General features: G+C 42.5%; 1 protein-coding gene across 1 annotated transcript; it reads left to right on the forward strand.

Moving 5' to 3' along the window:
* The first annotated feature begins 1,266 nt into the window (after window positions 1–1,266).
* LOC100560392 (lymphocyte antigen 6E) lies at window positions 1,267–24,654 on the forward strand. The gene is made up of 3 exons (XM_003223920.4): window positions 1,267–1,532; window positions 21,331–21,450; window positions 23,942–24,654. Exons 1-3 carry the CDS (start codon window positions 1,481–1,483, stop codon window positions 24,148–24,150), a joined length of 381 nt encoding a protein of 126 aa, XP_003223968.1. The 5' UTR covers window positions 1,267–1,480; the 3' UTR covers window positions 24,151–24,654.
* Window positions 24,655–24,737: the final 83 nt, after the last annotated feature.

Raw genomic sequence — 24,737 nt, forward strand, 5'->3', positions numbered from 1 at the left:
ACAAACAAGAATAGTCTGATGGTCAATTTCAATTTTTACTGCTATATATCTGCCCTCTATATCTTTGAACTGGAGTGTAGATGGAATTTTTTCCTTGATATATAATACCACGCCCCTCTTTTTAGTTGAGTCGCATGATATGAATTCTCTTCCAATTTTCCTATTTACCAGGTGTATGCTATGTTTAGCTGCAATGTGGGTCTCTTGTAGAGCCGTAATGTCAAAATTCTTTTTCCCCAATTGGGACATTAAATTTCTTCTTTTCTCAGCATTGAGGAGCTACTGAAGATGCTGGTATCTGCAGTTTTAAATATCCTCAGCATCTCTCAGCATTGAGAAGCAAGGATGCTGGGATTTGCAGTCCGGTAACATCCCTCAGCGTTGGCAGACTCCAACAGGGATGCTGGGATTTGCAGTCCAATATCCTCAGCATTACTCAGCATTGAGGAGCCACTGAGGATGCTGGGATCTGTAGTCATAAATATTCTCAGCATCCCTCATGATTGAGGAGCCACTAAGAACGCTGGGATCTGCAGTCTTAAACATCCTCAGCATCTCTCGGCATTGAGGAGTGAGAATGCTAGGATTTGCAGTCCAATAGCATCCGTCAGCATTGGCAGACTCCACCAGGGATGCTAGAATCTGCAGTCATATAGATCCTCAGCATATTTCAGGATTGAGAAGCCACTGAGGATGCTGGGCTCTGCAGTCATAAATATTCTCAGCATCTCTCAGCCTTGAGGAGCCACTGAGGATGCTGAAATCTGCAGCCATAAGTATTCTCAGCATTTCTTAGCATTGAGGAGCCACTGAAGATGCTGAAATCTGTAGTCATAAGTATTAGTATTTTTTGAGGAGTGAGGATGCTGGGATTTGCAGTCCAATAGCATCCCTTGGCATCAGCAGATTCCACCAGGGATGCTGGGATTTGCAGTCCAATATCCTCAGCATCTCTCAGCATTGGTGATGCTGGGATCTGTAGTCATAAATATCCTCAGCATATTTCAGCATTGAGGAGCCAAGGATGCTGGGCTTTGCAGTCCAACACAATCTGTTTAGTGTCGCAATGGGTGCTGATTCTCCAAAAGGAGAGGCCAGAAAAGGAAACCCAGGATGAGCATTTCCTCCCTTTTGCTGACAACATTGAAGAGCGAATGGGCAGAAGAGGCGCAGAACACGAGCAGTCGCCTTGGCTCCATTTGGGTTTCGTTTCTCCGAGCCAAACTCGGAGAAACGAAAGAGAAAAGAGGAACCCAAGTACCCACCCATCCAGGCGAGGCAAGGAGGGCTTTTCCCCCCTTCTTGTGTCTCTTCCAGCCTTGGATTCGAGGAGCAAAGCACGTGGTGGGCGGATGCCCATCCTCCTTCTTTCCTTCCCTCCTTCTCCCAACCCACGCCGATTTATTTCCCAAAAAGACGCGGGATCGAACCGCAGCAGAAGGACAGAGAGGAGGAAAGAGGCGAAGGAACAACAGCCAGGATGAAGGCGGCTTTGGCGCTCTTGCTGGCCAGTTGTCTCTGCGTGGAAAGAGGTCAGTCCGGCCTTGGATGGACATCCCATTGTCTGGGGAGGAGCCAACCTGGGTCTTCTAAGGGTTTTGGACTTCAATTCCCACCATTCCTGGCAGCCTCAGGCCCCTTCGCTTAAGCGGCCGAGGGGGAAAAGGAAGGGGCCTGAGGCTGCCAGGAATGGTGGGAGTCGAAGTCCAAAACCCTTAGAAGACCCGAGTTGGCCCATTTCCTTGCTCTTTCCACCCACCCGAATGCAAAACTTGCTTTGTCCCCTGAGATCTTGTTAGGCGCAATCCATCTCCATTGCTAAACTGACTCTAGTTTGGAGACTTAATGGCCCTCTTTTGATTCTATCACGATCTAAGGGTGACTAATTGATGGACTGGGGGTGTTTTTCCTCGTGTTCAATCCGGTTTAGACCTTGGAGAGGAAACCCGACAAAGTTCGGATTCTTTGTGCTGGGCTGCTTTAGAGCCACTCTGCTGAAACAATAGGCTTTTTGTATTGCCGGAAGGCTTTCCATGGGTTGCTGTCTGGCCATGTTCCAGAAGCATTCTCTCCTGACGTTTCACCCACATCAGTGGAAGGCATCCTCAGAGGTTGTGACAACACCAAAAAGACTATTAGGTTGCTGTGATTCTTTCAGGCTGTATGGCCATGTTCCAAAAGCAACCCAATAGGCTTTTAGTGTTGTCGAAGGCCTTCATGTTGCAAGTTTTCTGGGCTGTATGGCCATGTTCCAGAAGCTTTCTCTCCCAACGTTTTGCCCACATCTGTGGCAGGCATCCTCAGAGGTTGTGACAACACCAAAAGCTTATTGGGTTGCGGTGATTCTTTCAGGCTGTATGGCCATGTTCCAAAAGCAACACAATAGGCTTTTTGTGTTGTCGAAGAGTCTCATGCTGCGAGTTTTCAGGGCTGTGTGGCCATGTTCCAGAAGCATTTTCTCCTGACGTTTCACCCACATCTGTGGAAGGCATCCTCAGAGGTTGTGACAACACCAAAAGCTTATTGGGTTGCGGTGATTCTTTCAGGCTGTATGGCCATGTTCCAAAAGCAACACAATAGGCTTTTTGTGTTGTCGAAGAGTCTCATGCTGCGAGTTTTCAGGGCTGTGTGGCCATGTTCCAGAAGCTTTCTCTCCCAACGTTTTGCCCACATCTGTGGCAGGCATCCTCAGAGGTTGTGACAACACCAAAAGCTTATTGGGTTGCGGTGATTCTTTCAGGCTGTATGGCCATGCTCCAAAAGCAACCCAATAGGCTTTTGTGTTATTGAAGGCCTTCATGCTGCGAGTTTTCCAGGCTGTGTGGCCATGTTCCAGAAGCATTTTCTCCTGACGTTTCACCCACATCTGTGGCAGGCATCCTCAGAGGTTGTGACAACACTAAAAAGCCTATTGGGTTGCTGTGACTATTTCAGGCTTTATGGCCATGTTCCCAAAGCAACCCAATAAGCTTTTTGTGTTGTGGAAGGCCTTCATGCTGCGAGTTTTCCAGGCTGTATGGCCATGTTCCAGAAGCATTCTCTCCTGATGTTTCACCCACATCTGTGGCAGGCATCCTCAGAGGTTGTGACCACACAAAAATGCCTATTGGGTTGCTGTGATTCTTTCAGGCTGTATGGCCATGTTCCGAAAATGACCCAATATGCTTTTTGTGTTGTCAAAGGCCTTCATGCTGTGAGTTTTCCGGGCTGTATGGCCATGTTTCAGAAGCATTCTCTCCTGACGTTTCACTCACATCTGTGGAAGGCATCCTCAGAGGTTGTGACAACACAAAACAGCCTATTGAGGTTGCTGTGACTATTTCAGGCTTTATGGCCATGTTCCCAAAGCAACTCAATATGCTTTTTGTGTTGTCAAACGCCTTCATGCTGTGAATTTTCCAGGCTGTATGGTCATGTTCCAGAAGCATTCTCTCCTGACGTTTCACCTACATCCTCAGAGGTTTTGAGGTTTGTTGGAAACTAAGCAAGTGAGGTTTATATATCTGTGGAATGTCCAGGGTGGGAGAAAGAACTTTTGTCTGTTGGAGGCAGGTGTGAATGTTTCAACTGGCCGCCTTGATTAGCATTAAATAGCCTTTCAACTTCAAGGTCTGGCTGCTTCCTTCCTGGAGGAATCTTTTCTTGGGAGGTGTTAGCTGGCCCTGATTTATTCATGTCTGGAATGCCTCTGCGTATTGTTCTTTATTTACTGTCCTGTTTTTAGATTTTTTTTAAATACTGGGAGCCAGATTTTGTTCATTTCATGGTTTTCTCCTTTCTGTTGAAATTATCTACATGCTTGTGGATTTCAGTGGCTTCTCTGTGTAGTCTGACAAGATAGTTCTTAGAGTGGTCCAGCATTTCTGTATTCTCAAATAATATGTTGTGTCGAGGTTGGTTCATCAAATGCTCTGCTATGGCTGACTTCTACATCATGGGATCCACTGACCGCAAAGGGAAGTTGATGAAAAACACAACCAACAAACAATCTACAGACCCATTAAGGATTTATTTATTTATTTATTTATTTACAGTATTTATATTCCGCCCTTCTCACCCCGAAGGGGACTCAGGGCGGATTACAATGAACACATATATGGCAAACATTCAATGCCAATAGACAAACAACATTCAGTTTTAGACAGACACAGAGGCATTTTTTAACATCTTTCCAGCTTCACGATTTCCGGCCACAGGGGGAGTTGTTGCTTCACCGTCCATTGATGGCTGTTCTTCCTCTTCTTTTCCTCGTGAGCAGTTTTATGGTGTTGTAGATTAGTTAAATTAGCCTCCCGCATAAAGCGTCCCTAAATTTTCCCTACTTGACAGATGCAACTGTCTTTCGGGGCTGCTAGGTCAACAGCAAGCCGGGGCTATTTTTATTTTTTTTTTATGGTCGGAGGCTTAACCCGACCCGGGCTTCGAACTCATGACCTCTCGGTCAGTAGTGATTTATAGCAGCTGGTTACTAGCCAGCTGCGCCACAGCCCGGCCCCCATATTAAGGATATGCAATAATTGCTACATTCAGCAAAGGACAAGAGCAGTGGTTCTCAATCTCGGGTCCCCAGATGTTTTTGGCTTACAACTCCCAGAAATCCCAGCCAGTTTACCAGCAAGAGGGATCCTCTCACCTCTTCAGGAGTCTACCATATACCACGCAGCTGTGGACAAGTCTATGAGGGGACCCCCATATGCAACAGTATTGCCCAGACACAAATCAAGGAACATGAAAGGCATTGTAGACTGACTCAACCAGAGAAGTCAGCCATAGCAGAGCCCTTGAGGAACCAACCTGGACACAGCATATTATTTGAGAACACAGAAATGCTAGACCATTTTAACAATCACCATGTCAGATTGCACAGAGACGCCATTGAAATCCACAAGCATGTGAAGAATTTCAACAGAAAGGAGGAAACCATGAAAATGAACAAAATAAGGCTACCATTATTAAAAAACTGCAAACTCAGGACAGTAAATAAAGAACAGCACACTGAAAACAGGGGAATTCCAGACAGGAAACAATCAGGGTCTGCTGACACCTCCCAACAAAGGATTTCCCCAGGCAGGAATCAGCCAGGCCTTGAATCTGCAAGGCTTTCAGATTCACAACTTCTGAGGATGCCTTCCACAGATGTGGGCGAAACGTCAGGAGAGAATGCTTCTGGAACATGGCCATACACCCCAGAAAAGTCACAGCAACCCAAACCCAACAAATTTAGATTCTTTGTGTTGGTCTGCATTACAGTCACTTTGCGGAAACAATAGGCTTTGCCCAGGTGTTGACGTCATTGTTGGAACAATGGATTCAACAGGTCCAGTCGAGTTAGGACTAACCAGCATGAGGTAAAGCAATTCAGTGCAAAAGAAAGAAAGGCTGGCATCTCAGAAGGGGGTGGGATAGGTATTTTTGATTGGCAGCTAAATTTGGGGTGGGGTGCCATTGTGCGTTTTCACTCTGCAGGCTTGCACATGCATGTACACACACACACTTATGCTGTATGTAGAATCGTAGATTTGGAAGAGACCCAAAGGCCATCCGGTCCCAACCCCCTTCTGCTAGACAGGAAGACACAAAGCACTCCCAACAGATGGCCATCCAGCTGTTGCTTAAACAGACAGAGACTCTGCTGGACTCAAAGGAAGTATGTTCCCTTACAGTTCATATAATCAAGACATTATTCCTTATGTTTTGTTGGAATCCCTTTTCCTGCATTTTGAATCAATTGCTCCATTGTGTCTTAGCCTCCAGAGCAGAATTAAAACAAGCTAACACTCTTCTCAATGTGATATCCTTTCCAATATTTAATTATTACTTTCATGTCGCTTTCTTTCAAACATCTCTAAGCTAAACACCTCTTGTTCCCAAAGCCACTCCTCATAGGGATTCATAGTTTCCAAACCTTTTTTACTTTTGGTTGCCTTGTCCTGGTTTTTATTGTGGTCAGGTGCTTATGTTTATTTAATTAATTTCATTTTGTGGTTTAATTTATATTGATCTCATTTTGTACTGTTGGATTTATGTGGTTGCTTTTTTAATCAATGGCATTGAATGTTTGCCTTTCTTTCTTGTCTGGAAGCCACCCTGAGTCCCCTCCGGGAGATAGGGTGGCCTGTAAATAAACTGTTATTATTATTATTATTATTATTATTTTATTATGACACAGCAAACAAGATAGATATGCTGGATTTCATATCGCAAAACCACAAGTCGAACACTTCCCAAGTGTCTAGGACTGTGTGATGTATTTTTGGATGATGCGCTCAGATCCCAGTAAGGTGGCCTTTTGCAGTTGGCAGATCGTAATTTTGTCAATGCCTATTGTTTCCAAATGCCGGCTGAGATCTTTTGGCACGGCACCCAGTGTGCCCATCACCACTGGGACCACCTGCACTGGTTTCTGCCAAAGTCTTTGAAGTTCAATCTTGAGGTCCTGATAGCGGCTGAGTTTTTCCTGTTGTTTTTCGTCAATGCGACTGTCACCTGGGATGGCGACATTAATGATCTAAACCTTTTTCTTTTCCACAACTGTGATGTCTGGTGTGTTGTGTTCCAGAACTTTGTCAGTCTGGATTCGGAAGTCCCACAGTATCTTTGCGTGTTCATTCTCCAATACTTTTGCAGGTTTGTGATCCCACCAGTTCTTTACTGCTGGGAGGTGGTACTTGAGGCATAAGTTCCAATGGATCATTTGGGCCACATGGTTGTGCCTCTGTTTGTAGTCAGTCTGTGCGATTTTCTTACAGCAGCTGAGGATATGATCCATGGTTTCGTCAGCTTCCTTGCAGAGTCTGCATTTTGGGTCATCAGCTGATTTTTCAATCTTGGCCTTAATTGCATTTGTTCTGATGGCTTGCTCCTGGGCTGCAAGGATCAGGCCTTCTGTCTCCTTCTTCAGTGTCCTATTTGTTATTGTTGTTGTTGTTGTTGTTGTTATTATTATTATTACATGTTTAATATCTTTCTTGAATTGCTTTGCCAGGAACTGGACGCTGGGTTATTCCAAATGAGATCTGGCCCAAGTGGAAGAGAACGGTTCTATGACTTCCCTCAATGTAGGCATTAGACTCCTGCTGATGCAGTCTAGATGCATCATGATGTTGTCTCAGATTCAGCTTGTAGTTTGCTAAAGCCTCCAGATTAGTGTTCTCAATCTTTGGGTCCCCAGATGTTTTGGCCTTCAACTCCCAGAAATCCTAACAGCTGGTCAACTAGCTGGGATTTCTGAGAGTTGTAGGCCAAAATACCTAGGGACCCACAGGTTGGGAACCACTGCTCTAGATCCCTTTCACATTGACCGTTTTCAAGCCAGATCTCACCCATCCTATATGTGTCCATTTCCCTGCAGTGTAGTGTCCTATATTTCTCTCTCCTGGGATTATTTATTTATTTTATTTATTTACAGTATTTATATTCCGCCCTTCTTTCTCACCCCAAAGGGGACTCAGGGCGGATCACATTGTATACATATAAGGCAAACATTCAATGCCCATAAACACATCGAACAAAGACAGAGACAGACGCAGAGGCAATTTAACCTTCTCCTGAGGGGATGTTCAATTCTGGCCACAGGGGGGAGCAGCTGCTTCATCATCCACTCTGACGGCACTTCCTCATTCCAACGTCGTAAATTAGTTAAATTTGCCTCCCCACTTTATAAGTGGTACCTTATTTCCTACTTGATAGATGCAACTATCTTTCGGGTTGCTAGGTCAGCAATGAGCAGGGGCTATTTTTTTAATTAACGGGTGCTCACCCTGCCACGGGCTAGCCTCGAACTCATGACCTCATGTTCAGAGTGATTTATTGCAGCTGGCTGCTCACCAGCCTGCGCCACAGCCCGGTTCTTAGTTTGGACCCAGCTCTCTCGTCATCCAGGGTTGTTTTGGATTCATATTTCTTTTCCACATGGCAATGCCCATTGTTTTTGTCTGCCTTAACTGGCGCCACAGGCTGCAGCACATGCTCCGTTTGTGGCCGATCTGTGTTGTGCCCAAGGTCTGGAAAGGAAGGCTGATAAGCCAAGATAAAGACAAGTGGGAGTGTGAAAATAGCTTCCCTCCTCCCTTTGTTGCTGTGGGTTTGGGGCCCAATTGGCCTTGAGAGGGCCTTTCCCCCAAAATGGAAAGCGAGGCTTGGTTTTGATGCCTGATGAAAATGCTTGTGGGATGGTATCCAAAGCTGTATTGAAGGGAACAAGCGACACTTGATCTAATTTGATTAATAAATAGCAATAGGTTGATCAGGAAAATAACTTTAGCCTTAGAAAATCAATTGGAGATAGCTTTAGTGTCTTTCAAAATATGTAACACAAATGGCAGTTGAAAGAAGAGGAAGCAGCAGCAGGCAATAAACAGACCATCACTTCCTTAGAGGTGCAAAAGGAATCAATTGGGGGGGGGGTGTCTGGGAATGTCAAGCCATAACATTATTTATAATTTATATATATAAAAGGATAATGAAATTTTGGCCTAGGACAAAACTACACATCCCAGAAACACTAAACTTGGCAGCACAACCTCTCATCCATGCCTCTACGTTCATACAACAAAAAGAAAAGAAAAATAAAGTCCTAACTAGAGGGAAAGGAATAATTGTTTTTATCCAGTTGCTGCCAGTTAGAAGGCTAAGATCAGCCCACTTGGTCTCCTAGCAACCCACTCAGCCCAGGGGACAGGCAGAGTTAGGCCTCACTTAGGCCTCTTCCACACTGCCTATAAAATACAGATTATCAGATTTGAACTGGATTATATGGCAGTGTAGACTCCAGGCCCATCCACACAGCCATATAACCCATTTATAATCTTATATTATCTGCTTTGAACTGGATTATCTTGAGTCCACACTGCCATGTAATCCACTTCAGGGTGGATTTTATACAGGTGTAGAAGGGGCCTCATATAATCCACTCCTAAACAGATCATATGAGGTTATAAATATAATATGAAATAATTACTGTGGTAGAATAATACAGAACAATATAATCTCTAAAACCAGGACAGTAAATAAATAAAGAGCAACACACTGAAAACAGGGAAATTGGGAATTCCAGAAAGGAAACAATCAGGGCCAGCTAACACCTCCAAACAAAGGATTCCCCCAGGCAGGAAGCAGCCAGGCTCTGAAGCTGCAAGGCCATTACATGCTAATCAAGGTGCCTAATTGCAGCATTCATACCTGCCATACCGAGACTATTACCGTAATTGCTACTCAAACTGGCCGACCAAGGATCCTGCAGGGGAGAAAGCGGCCAGGCTTTGAGGCTGCAAGGCTATTAACTGCTATTCAACCTGGCCAACAAAGGATTCCCAGAAGCCACAGCAACGCGTGGCTGGGCACAGCTAGTAATTTATAAATATGTAATATATTGTATATACATATAATATTGATAATAATATTATAATGGAACACAATATTATACTACTAATAATGCAATATAATAATATTAATTATATATTATATATTAATTGTAATATTACTAATAATATTACCATATAATGATATAGTACAATACAGTAATTTAATGTTTATATTGTGCTATGCTAATAATATATTGGATGTTTATTTGATTTGTAAGCTGCTCTGATTCCACTTTGGGGTGAGAAGAGCGGGATATAAATGTAGTAAATAAATAAATACATAAATAAATAACCTGGGCAATAAAGTCCCAACCAACAACCGCCTTAGATGTAAGGGTTGGAAATGTCATTTTGATGTAGTCTGATTTTGATTGATTGTGCCACACTGAGGCTTCAAAAGACCCGGATGGTATATTGATAATATCCGAATGGTTGTAACCGGACATTTGTCTTGGACTGTTTTGATAAACATTTGATTCAAAGTGCCATGCATGCGGAAAAGACCAGATGAAAGGACAAATAGGGCGTGAGAACAGCAAAACATACAATTAAAACATAAGTATCAATTAAAAACAGATTATACATACCATGGTTAAAATAGCATAACTATAAAAACATAAGTAATTAATAATCATCCGTGAGCCTTTAAAATTCTTTAAAAGGTCCCATCCTAGAGCATAATGGGTACTTTTGTACTATATGTAGTATGTGACAAAACAAAATAATTTTGGACCTTGAAACAAAGTTTACAGTCAGAATACAGCTAGACTTCCACATGAACAAACAAAAACAAGGATATCAAGTTGTTACATTATATGATTATGTAGCAGCAAGCTTCCTTTGTGGACAAAAAAGCCAAGTATGAATAAACATAATAATAATAATACAGTAGAGTCTCACTTACTCAACACTCACTTATCCAACGTTCTGGATTATCCAATGCATTTTTGTAGTCAATGATTTCAAAACATCGTGATATTTTGGTGCTAAATTCATAAATACAGTAATTACTACATAGCATTACTGTGTATTGAACTACTTTTTCTGTCAAATTTGTTGTCTAACATGATGTTTTGGTGCTTAATTTGTAAAATCATAACCTAATTTGATGTTTAATAGGCTTTTCCTTAATCCCTCCTTATTATCCAAGATATTCACTTATCCAACGCTCTGCTGGCCCGTTTATGTTGGATAAGTGAGACTGTACTGTAATAATAATAATGATGATAATGATAATAATAATGGGTGTTGGACAGAAGATGTCAGCAAAAACGTTGTACCTAGTTGAGAATGCATTCCCTTTAATTCCCATGAGGTCTTCCCTACTCCTGAATTAATAAAAGTTTATCTCACAACCTCTGAGGATGCCTGCCATAGATGTGGGCAAAACGTCAGGAGAGAATGCTTCTGGAACATGGCCAGACAGCCTGGAAAACACACATCAACCCAGTGATTCCGACCATGAAAGCCTTTGACAACACATTAATTAGGATTGTAGTTGTATGCCTTCAAGTCATTTCAGAGACTTATTGCAGAGTTTTGTCAACATTTATTCAAAGGAATTTGCCTTTGAATAAAGTTTGCAAGATCCTAGAGCTGGTGTTTAGCAAGGGAATGGTTTTTGGCTGTAACTTGTTGCAAAAGGGTTGCATCTACATTGTAGAATTAATGGAGTTTGACATTGCTTTAACTACTAGGGCTCAATGCTTTGAAATCAAGGGAGTTTTACAAGGTCTTTGGTCTTCTCTACCAAAGAGTGTTGAAGGACTACTCCCAGGTTTCCATAGCACTGACAATTAAAAGAGTCTCAAACTGCATTCCCCAGTGTAGATGCACCCAAAGACCAGGTAGGGCTGGTTAAAGCAGAGGCAGAATCCTCCAGATTGCATTTTCTAGCATCCTCGGCTGGCAGAGGAACTGTGGGATTTGTAGTCTCCACAGAGCTGTCATAGCTGGCCAGAATTGTATGTATTGTACACACAGTGTCTGGCAAAGAGAGAAATGGGCTTGTTTCGACCTGCAAGTAGTTCTTTCAGCTGCAGTTTTTTTCTTCTGCTGAGTAGCCTTTGTTGTCTTTGCTGCCTTGGGTTCCGGAAATGGTGGAAATGTTTTCTCTGCAATCCATTATCCTGTCTCTAGGTTCTTACTCCCTGATGCCCGTTTGTCTTCCGAAGTGGCTGAGAGGTGGTTTGCAGCTGTTTCCAATCATACAGGCCAAGGGAGCGCTAAAGCATGGCTGCGGGTTTTTCTTTGTGTTTGCTCCCACCAAAAAATGCCAGATCTCGTTTTCTATTGAACCTTCATATTAAATTGAGAAAAACTAACTCTGAATATTCGTTACCTATTATCGTATATACTCGAGTATAAGCCGACCCGAATATAAGCCGAGGCACCCAATTTTATCACAAAAAACTGGGATAACTTATTGACTCGAGTATAAGCCGAGGGTGGGAAATGCAACAGTTATGGGTACATTTCAAAATATGGGTACAAATCAAAAATAGATACCAATAAAATTTCATTAATCGAGGCATCAATAGGTTAAATGTTTTTGAATATTTACCGTATTTCAAAGAAAAGCAATAAACTAGCTCTATAAGTGGAAAAGTAGGGGCAACAAAAACTATGGTATCAACAATAAAATAATAATAATAATAATAATAATAATAATAATAATAATAATAATAATAAAAACTTCATTTGGATCCCACCCTATCTCCCCAGGGGGACTCAGGCCGGTTTCCAACATAGTAACAGGCAAACATTCAATGCTTATATAAACAATGCAGAGCTAGATATAGATCTATAATTATAGATACTAATTTCACATATGCATTTTCCCCTGAAACCTTTGCAAATCCCTGTGTGTGTGTGTGCATTTCCCCTACAATATTTGCAAGCCATATCTATCTATCTATCTATCTATCTATCTATCTATCTATCTATATTTGTGTGTTCATTTTCCCCCTGTAATATTTGCAAGCCCTATATAGGTAGGTAAGAATATATTCATATCTATCCAGACATCTCTCTTTATATAGATATTTGCAGAGACTTGCAAACATGAGGGTAAATTCATATATAAAAATAATGTATATGTATGGCTACAGATACACAGGTACATGGATCTATATGTATAAAGAATTTGCAAAGACCTGCAAACATATGAGGGGAAATTCATATATCAAATTAATGTATATAGATAGATACACATATAAAGTTACATAGAGATTGCAAAAGCTTGCAAGGGGTTATCTGTAGGAGAGTTTAACAAATATTTCAGGGGAAAATGCTTTCACAAGATTAATGAATATATATTTTTCTTCTTCCTGACTTGCAAGGGTGTCTCTCTTTTCAAAACATTCCCTTGATTAAGAGAGAGGGAGGCTTTGCAAAAGAAAACATACTGATAAGGGAGAAGAGAGAAATAGATCACATATTGCAAGCAATAGCCTGCAGGCTCGGTTGCCAACCTTGACCTTGACCCAATTATAAGCCCGGAGAGGCTTTTCCAGCTCATAAATAAGGGCTGAAAACCTCGGCTTATATACAGTATATCAATTCATGGGGTTGCCATAAGTCAATGGGCAACTTGGGGTGCATCTCCACTGTAGAATGAAAGCAGTTTGACTCCACTTTAACTATGGAATTGTGAGAGTTGTAGTTTGGTGAGGCACCAGCCCTCTTTGGCAGAGAACGTGATTAAAACCTTGTAAAACTACAACTCCCAGGATTCCAAAGCATTGAGCCATGGCAGTTAAAATGATATCTAACTGCATGGGTTCTACAGTGCAGACATTCCCTTTGCAAGAACCATTTAGGCTCATCCCTGGCCAGTCATCTTTGCAAACTCAACCTGGATTTATTATATTCAAGCGTTTTAGAGCCTTGTTTGATTTGAATAGGTGCCATGGTTTTAGATGGCATTGAAACCTTTAACTGATTCGCATTGTCCTGTTGGAACATGTCAAATTCCTCAGTTGGCTTCAACTGTGTTCTTGCTTTTTATATATATATTGCTAAATAAGATAACATTTTTATATTATGTTGCCTGTGATTATTAATGGCCTAAATACCTTCAAGGCAACAGATGGCATCTGATCTTGAGGGCTAAGCCAGGTCAGTTCTGGTCAGTCCTTTAGTGGGAGGCCACAAACAAATACCATCTGCTGTAGGATCTCTTTCACCAGAAGGAACTGGAATAATATATTTTGTGAATGCCTAGGAAATTGGGTTGACATATGTACACAGGCAACTTGAAGATATAAACACAATACTTCACCTTGATCTCTTCCAAATGCTGTGAGCTAGAACTTCAGGGAAAAACAAACCTTTATGGACTGTCACTCCTGATGTCTCCCAGACAGCATGCTGAGAATGGAAGTCCAAAAAGAAGAGCCTTTACACAGCCATATAAAATCCAGATTATCTGCTTTGAACTGGATTATATGACAGTGTAGACCAGGCACGGGCAAACTTTGGCCCTCCAGGTGTTTTGGACTTCAACTCCCACAATTCCTAACAGCCGGTAGGCTGTTAGGAATTGTGGGAGTTGAAGTCCAAAACACCTGGAGGGCCCAAGTTTGCCCTTGCCTGGTGTAGACCCATATAATAGAGTTCATAGCAGATAACGTGGATTATCTTCTTGGATAATCTGGATTATATGACATTGCAGAAGGGACCTGAGTCTTCCTTACCTGAGAAAACCCTAAGAAATTTATTGGATCATCATAGGTCAGCAGGCATCTTTAAGGCACATACGTAGTATCCATTGTAACATTTTTTCTGCATTCCTTTCAAAACTGCAAATCCATCAAAACATATTCAAAGTTGAAGTTAAATCACTATATAATTATGTGATTTGGGAGTATCTTTAGGGCTGGGTGGATGTAGCATTTTCCTTGCTCAAACAGGGCGTATAGTTTCATAGAATCATAGAATCCTAGAGTTGGAGGAGACCTGGTGGGCCATCCAGTCCAACCCAATTCTGCCCAAAAGCAGGAAATCGCATTCAAAGCACCCCGACAGATGGCCATCCAGCCTCTGCTTAAAAGCCTCCAAAGAAGGAGCTTCCACCACACTCTGGGGCAGAGAGTTCCACTGCTGAACAGTCCTTCTCACAGTGAGGAAGTTCTTCCTAATGTTCAGGTGGAATCTTCTTTCCTGTAGTTTGAAGCCATTGTTCCATGTCCTAGTCTGCGGGGCAGCAGAAAACAAGCTTGCTCCCTCCTCCCTATGACTTCCCTTCACGTATTTCTACATGGCCATCATGTCTCCTCTCAGCCTTCTCTTTTGCAGGCTAAACATGCCCAGCTCTTTAAGCCGCTCCTCATAGGGCTTGTTCTCCAGACCCTTGATCGTTTTAGTCACCTTCCTCTGGACACTTTCCAGCTTGTCAACATCTCCCTTAAATTGTGGTGCCCAGAATTGCACCACTCTCCAGACAGATAGCCACCCAGCCTGTTTTGGGACACCTTCCATTTTGTCTCTTTTTTTCTTTAATTATGATATCCGGAACCAGACACAGGGTTATTCCAGGTGAGGCCTGACCAAAACAGAAGAGAGTGCTGCTATGACTTCCCTCGATTTAGACTGTATTCCACAGCCTTGAGCCGTGGTGGTTAAACTGATGCCAAATTGCATTAATTCTAGATGTACCTAAGGACTACAGAATTAATGCGATGCACTATAGAATCCTGGGACTTGTGAAACTACAATTCCTAGGGGTCTGTTGCATGGACCCATGGCAGGACTAGTGGTATCAAAACTGCAATATAGATGCATTATAAATTAATTGAGGGCAGACGACTTTTGCACTTTGAGCTCAAGAGACTGATCTGTTATCTGTAAAATCCAGGTATCAGGAAACAGGCTCAGACTAAGCCTAATGGAAGGAGAATGGTAGGGCCTCTTGATGGATGAGCTGAAGCTGAAAGTATGGTGTTTGTCTGTAACTGTGCCTTAAAAAGAACTGATGCATGTAACATACATTGAGAGAGTCAAAGGTTTATCTCTGTGAAGTAGAACTGACTGTGCATTTAGCTTGCCTGCATATATAAAAAAGAATTCATATTGTTCCGGGCTCTGACTTTTGGAACAGATTTCCTAGCGCTATAGTTGTGCATCATAATTTTGTCCAAGTTGATATGCTTTTTCTCCTGTCTGCAATATGGAAAAAGTCATCCTGGGATATATGTAGCACTGAAGAGTTCCCAATTGTCACCACTATTGTGTGTTTTGGGTTGCTTCATGTTTTATTTGGAGGCTCTTTGCCAAGAAGCTCAAAGGGAGATTAGTTCGGGGAAACAGAAACTTAAAAGAGGCACTCTGTGTTTTGGAGAAACAGAAACTTGGAAAGGTTCAAGGCAAAAGAAAGAAAAGAAAAGAAAAGAAAGGCTTGTAATATTTCATTTTAAATTAGGCTGGAAGTAGGTAAAAGTGGCATTCGGACTTGGAAAACCCAGGAAAAGATGTTCTATTGCAGAAAGAATGAAAGAAAAGTAGATTGTTGGATAGCTTAAACTGGCAGAATCCTAGATACTGTGTTGTCGAAGGCTTTCATGGCCCGAATCACTGGGTTGCTGTGTGTTTTTGGGACTATATGGCCCTGTTCCAGAAGCATTCTCTCCTGACATTTCACCCACATCTATGGCAAGCAGCCTCAGAGATTGTGAGGTCTGTTGTAAACTAGGCAAGCGTTGAATAGCCTTGCAGCTATTTCCTGACAGGAAACAATCAGGGTCAGCTAAAACCTCCCAACAAAGGATCCCCTTCAGGCAGAAAGCAGTTAGGCTTTGAAACTGCAAGGCTATTCAATGCTAATCAAGCTGGCCAATTGCAATATTCACACTTGCCTCAAGCAGACAATAGTTCTTTCTCCCACAGATATATATAAACTCGACTTCCCCAATTTCCAACAGACCTCACAACCTCTGAGGATGCCTGCCATAGATGTGGGCGAAATGTCAGGAGAGAATGCTTCTGGATCATGGCCATATAGCTCGGAAATCTCACATCAACCCAGTGATTCCGACCATGAAAGCCTTTGAGAACACATTAATTAGGATGGTAATTGTATGCCTTCAAGTCATTTCAGAGACTATCACAAGAGTTTTGTCAACATTTATTCAAAGGGATTTGCCTGTCTTCATCTGAAGCTGAGAAACTGACTTGGCTGAAGCCTTTGTTCCTTCCTTCCTTCCTCCCAGAATGTGAGTGAGACATGTGTGCAAATAGCAGAGGATGGGAAAAAACTTTAGTGGGCCAGATGTGGCCCGTGGGCCATAGTTCGAGGGCCCCTGGTGTAGATGCTCCTTGGAGCAGCAACTATGTGAGCAGAAACTTAGAGCAGAAACATTCAGCCTGAAACTGAAAATATTCTCCTTAAGGTCACATGAAAATTGATTTTAAAGTTCATCCTGCCATGAAATGAAATGTCAGTTTAAAAAGCAAATAGAAAGTCATGTAGGAAATACATCATTTGTTCCATATCTGTGTGTCACTGAGTAATGAGCTGAACCTCGGATTGGTTGTCTAGGCTTGTAGTGGAGTGAGGGTTCGAACCTGAGGCTTTGGATGCATCTATACTGTAGAATGAGTGGAGTTTGACACCTCTTTAATTGCCATCTATTTATTTATTTACAGTATTTATATTCTGCCCTTCTCACTCCAAAGGGGACTCAGGGCGGATTACAATGAACATATATATAGCAAACATTCAATGCCATCAGACAAACAACATACAGTATAGACACACAGAGGCAATTTAACCTTTTTCAGCTTCCGGCTTCATGAGGGTATGCTCAATTCCGGCCACAGGGGAGCTGCCACTTGACTGTCCACTTGTGACACTGAGTCCTTGATGGAGTACTTCCTCATTCCTTTCTGCACGTTGCTGGAAGTTTTTATGATGTTATAAATTAGTTAAATTAGCCTCCCCGTGTAAAGCGGTACCTGTTGTGACTCAGCCTTTGTGTGACTCTGATAAGGATTCTGGGATGCAAGTACATGATGATGGGATTCAGGTTCAGGATGAGTTTCAAGATGACTCTGATGGGAATGATTGGATTCAAGTGCAGAGTGTTCCTGCTGTGGGAGATGAGGAGCAGGGAGGCTTTCCCACAGGAAGAAATGATGTTGTTAATGATGATAGTTTTCAGGTGCAAGAAGCAGGAAGGGAGAGCAGCTCCCAGCTGCAGCCTGATAACACTAACGAGCCCTGTGGCCTTGACTATGAGGATGAGGCCGCTTCTGTAGATCTCATTTGGAATTTCTGGGGTTGCGCAGAAGTCTCAGAATAGCAAATAAGAGGGAGGGCAAAGGGCAAAGAAATGCCTTCATGTTATGTTATTAAAACTACTGAGAGGGAAATCTTTGTCACAGCAATTTCCTCGCTTGTATCAAGAACCAAGTCTGCTCTCCTGTATTATCTTGTAGCCTGGATGTATTCTCGTTTCTGGGACTTTGGCTTCTTTTGAAAGGACCTTGTTTCATGCCTAATGTTTCTATTGATTTGTTTCTTACAGCCTTGTTTTTGTAACTGTCTTTTGGAACAGAACTTTTACCTTTTATGAACTATCTTTTTCATATTTCCTAATAAACTACAAAAGACTGCAATCTGTGTGCAGCCTGGTGTCTTTAGCAAGGTGAAGCTAACCTGAGATGGGACAGTACCTAAATTTTCTGCTTGACAGATGCAACTGTCTTTCGAGCTGCTTAGGTCAACAGTGAGCTAGGCTATTAAATGGTCGGGAGCTCAGTCCTACCCTGGCTTCGATCTCATGACTTCTCGGTCAGTAGTGATTTATTGCACCTGGCTACTAAGCAGCTGTGCCACAGCCTGGCTCAGTGCTATGAAATCATAGGAGTTGTAAGGTGGTGAGGCACCAGTTCTCTTCAACAGAGAAGGCTAAAGACCTTATACAATTACAACTCCCACAATTCCAGAGCATTGACTCATGGAAGTTAAAGTGGTGCCTGTTAGGGGGCTAAGAACGTCTAAGGTTCTTTCAGGCAGGGGGAATCTTTTTTCCCACTGCTGCCACCACTTTGTAAAGGAGCTAATAACAACTGCCACCAATTTGTAAAGATGCAGCCACCAAAGACTCAGAGAGGAGACCTTTTACTTTTATTGTTCTTTCTTCTTCTTCACTTAAGATGGTAGTGTAACTTAGTTTCTAATATATGCAATAGAGTCTTAGATGTTGGAGAAACAATAACAAGTTTATTTAGGCACAGAGCTTAGTGGTTTCAATTCTCACTTAGAGGCACTTTCATTAACAGTTACAATATTAGAATAAGATGTGTCAAACTCCCTAAAGTGTCACCTCTTTAACTTAAAGTAGACAGAACTTCACCCTCTGCCACTTTTAAACCGTAGTCACCCCTGTGATATACAATCACAGATTCTGTGTTCCTTACTAGGACACAGACTACATAAAATAAGTCACCAAACTTATTTTAATCCGACTCAAAATAAACAATTGAGTCTCCCTTGATCCCCTTAACCTAGGATCAATCTTCCCTGTGCCTCATCAGAGCACAGACTGAAACCTTTTTAAAACTCTGCACTTCTTCAAAAAAATGGCAGTTGGCTCCGCCTACTTCTCCATGGCAACCAGCTTCTGAGTGCAGAGAAGCAATAACTGCAATACTCACCCTTTTAAAACACAAACACACAATTAAACATAACATCTGTAAACCAAAAATTCATACTTCATTAATTCTATAGTGTAGATACACCCTTTGTATTTTCTGGAAACCTCAGATCATTTTAGGTCCTAGGAAGGCTTTTTTATTTTTTGAAAAAGGAGTGCAACAGATAGTCATCAGCTGAGAGGACATAGCTATATCTGATAAGCTTCATAGTCCACCCCATCTAGAGAACAAAGGAGGACTTCTCCGTGGCCGGAAGAAGAACAGCTGAGAATCGGTCAGTTTAAAGGCTCAGTCCATTGCAGAGACATCCCTTGGGAGGGTGCAAAACTGTGGGAAGTGATGACGTGGGTATGGATTAATTTAAGCATCAGTTCCGTGGAGGTAAAGGTACAAGACTCAAAAGACAAAGGTTGACAATCCCAAATGACAAGGGGCTTGGCTGCCTGTTCAGAAGACTTATGTATTCATATTTGTTTAGCCTTCTCTTCCATGTGAATGATCAGCCTCGGGCCTTGTCTAAACAGGAAAACACCTTAAGCTCATTTTGCTGACGGATTCTCTGTCTCACACAAAGGGTTTGACTTTATCTGGCTTGAGCGATTGCTATAAATATCTTTGTTAATTATATAGCGATCTCTGTTCCCAGGAGCTTAGGCAAACAGGGGCATGGGGACAGTAGGTGCCTTCAGGATATATTTGATACAAGTTTATACATTTAGAAACTGATACAGTAAACAAGCAATACACGTTATGGAAAAAGTATCAATTTTATACATTTATAAAAGCGTTTGTTTTTGATAGAGTTCGGGATACAGTTGCTGCTAGGTCCTATAGCGGCTTGGATATTACAAATCTTTGAAACAGCAGAACATATTTTAAAAAGAAAGAAAATTTATTTTTTGCTTGAATTCTTATTCTTAAACATTTGCGGTGGGGCGTCTCATGGCTTCACAACAACGACTAGCTTTCATGTACATCGTTGCCTAATTTAAGAAAAAAAGTGACTATATTTATGCCTTATTTGAAGGAAAGAACTTCTCAGTTCATTATGTTGTGCATGAAAATTGCTGCTAAGTGATTCTCAGTTTCTGGAACTTCACAAGGACAAAGGAAATGACAATGCAGAAGTCACTTATGAGTTTGACTGCAGGTAATTTCTGCAAGGTTAGATCCTCAGAATTTGATTACTTCTCTGAGGGTATACACTGAGAATAAACTATCCACACTGCAGCATTATAGCAGTTTAAAGGAGGGCTTTGTCTGGTCTTCCTGCCTGAAGTGGGTTGGGCTGGGTTCCCTTTGAGGGTCTCTGGAGTCTTCTCTGTAGGTTTTTAAACAAGATGCTGAATGGCCGTCTATTGGGAGGGCTTCGACTAGTCTTGTCTGGCTGAAGGGGGTGGGAGTATGCTGCCTTTTGGGACAGTCTCTGCCAAGCCATAGTTTCTTCTCCTTTGACCCAATTGCTTCCTTTTTAAGTGTTTTTCGGAAAGTTCACAACAAAGAAGTACTGAAATCAGAGATGGGAAATGCATGTGTCAGTAGAAGTTACTTCTCAAAAAGGCTTGATTATTTATTTATGTATTTACAGTATTTATATTCCGCCCTTCTTTCTCACCCCGAAGGGGACTCAGGGCGGATCACAATGAACATATACATGGCAAACATTCAGTGCCATCAGACAAACAACATACAGTATAGACACACACAGAGGCAACTTAACATTTCCAGCTTCATGAGGGTATGCCTGATTCCGGCCACAGGGGGAGCTGTTGCTTCATCATCTACGAGTGACACCGAGTGCTGTATTTCCTCATTCCTTTCCACGTGCTGCTGGCAGTTTTATGGTGTTGTAAATTAGTTAAATTAGCCTCCCGCATAAAGCGTACCTAAATTTCCTAGTTGACAGATGCAACTGTCTTTCGGGCTTCTTAGGTAAACAGCAAGCTGGGCTATTTAATGGTTGGGGGATTAATCCGACCCGGCCTTTGAACGCATGACCTCTTGGTTAGTAGTGATTTATTGCAGCTGGTTACTAGCCAGCTGCGCCACAGCCCAGCTCAATAAGAACAGGGCCAGTCTCACGCAAGATTGATTTGCAACCCCACAACCCACTCTAGGAGTTTCATGTGATAATATCCCAAATTTCCCAGTGCTTTGAAAGAGGCTTCTCCCAGAGATCTCAACACTGGGGCAGGTTCCCAAGATAAAGGACATTCAGGTGTCCTGGATGCAGGCCCTATGGAGCATGAACTGGGAATTCCTTTCAATGACTTTGCCATTCACCCAGACATTATTTCAAAATGTCTTCCAGCTTTCTCCCTGGTGTGCTGGGCTTGCGATGGAGCGGAGTCCAACTGGGGCTGCTGGAGGTGGCAGTTTTGTTCCAGCGATGACAACTACTGTGCTACGACGTACATCGGAGGAGGGATCGGTAAGTGCCCTTTATGGCTAAAACTCCGTATTTGCGGTTTTGACGATAATTCACAGTTCAGATTCTCCCAGCATGACTAAATAGCCCAGGGCTTTCCAAACATTTCACGTTGTTGACATACTTTTTGAGACATGCATCCTTTTGCAACACAGTAATTCAGTACATAAGTAAGTAAATTTATTTTTATTCCCTGCCTCCATTTCCCCGCAGGGACTCGGGGCGGCTAATATGGGGTCAAGCCCAGATAATCACTTTAAAACAGAATAAACACATACATAAAACACATCATCAATTAATAATATTAAAACAAAATTAAAAACACAGTAAATGTGTACTATAAACATAGCAAGTTTCATGCCAATAGTTCTAACAGTGAGGGAGAAATGTTACAGATTGATGATGATAGATGGAAGCTCTTACGTGTGTCCGAGATCCAGAGTCACCCGCAGAATAATAACATGCCACTCAGGTTTGCAGAACAAAAATAGAGGAACTTTACTGATTCAAAGAGATCAAAAACTAATATTTACAGTGGTCCCTCTGATCACAGTCATAAACAGTCAAAAAATCAAATCTGCCTCAGAGAAGAATACAGACCTGGTTCTTCACCCTCTTTTCTCAGCAGCAAACAGGCCTCAAAATAACAAGGCCTCTCTGAGTACACTGCTCTTTTTACCAGCAGTACTTAGCACTGAAAAATTTGTCCAAACTTGTCCTGCAGCAGCAGAACAGAAACAGTATCAAATCAATCCCCAGGTCTTTGCAGGCTCAGCCAAGTGGCTTCATGCACTTCATTTTCCAGTTAACACACACACAAAACAGTGCCTTTGCAAACCATGACAAGAAAACAGCTCCTGAAATTTCCCCATTGGCACAATTAATTACTTAGAATCATAGAATTACAGAGTTGGAAGAGACCTTGTGGGCCATCCAGTCCAACCCCCCTGCCAAAAAGCAATTGAAATAGGAGAATGCACTACCATATAGGCCCCAACTCCCTAATTTTGTATGAAGGTTGAATGAAAAGTAATGCCTCCACCTTCATAACTCCTCAGCAGATGGCAGTCATGGTCTGCGGCAGGTCCTGGCTTGTTCAGTAGACTCTCCTCTACAGTTCCATCTGGCGGGAAGCCTTAGCATTGAACGGTTGTGTTGTTAAACTGCAAAGTATGGAACCCTGTGCAGACAGTCGGTCAATGCGACTTAAGCAATGTGCAGTCATTGGAGATTCCCAAAGGAGATTCATCCGAGAATGCAAGCTGTTTATGCTGATTGTGTTGATGTGAGTCCTGTGCATTGTTGGGCGAGTAAGTTTAAAGATGTTGAGGTGGGAGCATCTGACTTGCATGACAAACAAAGAGTTGGACGTCCTGTGACTGCAACCACCGAGTTTCACAAGCAAAAGGTTGACAGATTGATTCAGGACGATCGTCATATCGCTTAGAGAGAAATTTCAAGCATAATCGGCATTTCACAAGAACATGTGGGTCACATTATGACTTTGCTTGGGTGTCGGAAGATCTGTGTATGATGGGTACCCAGGATGCTGATGCCAGAAATGAAAGCGCACAGACTTGACATTTGCCAGGAACTCCTCTCGCATTATGAGAATGAAGGTGACGCCTTTTTCCTTTGGGGTGACACCTTCTGCTGTCAAGAATTCAATGACTGCACGTTGCTTAAATCGCATTGACCAACTGTCTGCACTGGGTTCCATACTTCACACTTTAACAACACAACCGTTCAATGGTAAGGCTTCCCGTCTGCGCAGGGTTCCATACTTCACATTTTAACAACACAACCGTTCAATGCTAAGGCTTCCCGTCTGCGCAGGGTTCCATACTTCACACTTTAACAACACAACCGTTCAATGCTGAGGCTTCCCATCTGCGCAGGGTTCCATGCTTCGCCCTTTAACAACACAACTGTTCAATGCTAAGGCTTCCCCTTCTGCGCAGGTTTCCATACTTCACACTTTAACAACACAACTGTTCAATGCTAAGGCTTCCTCGTCTGCACAGGGTTCCATACTTCACACTTTAACAACACAACCGTTCAATGCTAAGGCTTCCCGTCTTTGCAGGGTTCCATGCTTCGCCCTTTAACAACACAACTGTTCAATGCTAAGGCTTCCTCGTCTGCACAGGGTTCCATACTTCACACTTTAACAACACAACCGTTCAATGCTAAGGCTTCCCGTCTTTGCAGGGTTCCATACTTTGCACTTTAACAACACAACTGTTCAATGCTAAGGCTTCCTGCCACATGGAACTAACTGTAGAGGAGAGTCTACTGAACAAGCCAGGACCTGCTGTAGACCAGGACTGCCATCTGTTGAGTTACGAAGGTGGAGGCATGACTTTTCATTCAACCCACGTAATGAGTATTGAAACTTTTTTTCATTGATTGCACAGGCCTATTAGCTATCCCTGAAGGGACCCACTCCAGCTGATATTTTCTGAATTGTCCCCTGCTTTCCTTCCCGTAACAGGTCAATATTCGTCCCAGTCCATCAGCAAAGGCTGCGTCCCGGTTTGCCCGCAAGCAGGGATCAACATCGGCATCGCTGCCGCCTCCGTCAAGTGCTGTTCGTCGTTCTTGTGCAACATCAGCGGAGCTTCCAGTGTCCAAGCCAACCACTTGGTCTTGGCCGCCGGCATCCTGGCCAGTTTTCTCTATCTCTTTGGACAGAGGCTGTGACTGCAAAGCGCCCGGGTTCAGGAGACCTAGGATCTTGGCTGGCATTGCACCGAGGAGACCCCAAATGTTGCAGAAGTCTCATATATTCCTCATGGCATTATAATCCTCTTATCACTTTTAATCACATAGTGGGGGAAGCATAGTGTAGTATGTTTGTGGCCCAACACTGCCCTCCTCAAGCAGGAGGTGTTTCCGCAGGCTTTTAAAAAGGGATCCTGTGCCAAATTCAACCCAAACCGCCCACCCGCAGCAACTCCATATTCTGATTTTTTTTGGAATTGAAATTGTCTCAGAGGCCTTAAAAGTGTTTTGCTTTGCGGAACATTGGGAGAGAAAGCCTTCACTGGGGTTCAAATATAATATCCACAATGATTTTTTTGAAGGTGAAACCCTTCTTTTGTTGTCTGTTACATTTTATGACCCAAAGATGCATGCAGAATGTTGTGGCGTCACAATCTTGTTCTGCACTTTTTGAATATGAATAAAGGATGTATTGATTCTTAACCGGTTTCTGTTTCTTTTTATTATTGGCCGAAGCACCAAGTCATGTGAAGTTTCCAGAATATATATATATATATATATATATA

This window comes from Anolis carolinensis, chromosome 4 (assembly GCF_035594765.1).
Source record: "Anolis carolinensis isolate JA03-04 chromosome 4, rAnoCar3.1.pri, whole genome shotgun sequence".
Lineage (NCBI taxonomy): Eukaryota > Metazoa > Chordata > Lepidosauria > Squamata > Dactyloidae > Anolis > Anolis carolinensis.

What these genes read in the sequence shown, in the direction of transcription:
- LOC100560392 (XM_003223920.4), top strand. Translation starts at nt 1,481, where the DNA reads ATGAAGGCGGCTTTGGCGCTCTTGCTGGCCAGTTGTCTCTGCGTGGAA. An exon ending in TTGTCTCTGCGTGGAAAGAG is followed by an intron (nt 1,533 to 21,330) that starts GTCAGTCCGGCC and finishes AATGTCTTCCAG; the next exon opens with CTTTCTCCCTGGTGTGCTGG. An exon ending in GTACATCGGAGGAGGGATCG is followed by an intron (nt 21,451 to 23,941) that starts GTAAGTGCCCTT and finishes TTCCCGTAACAG; the next exon opens with GTCAATATTCGTCCCAGTCC.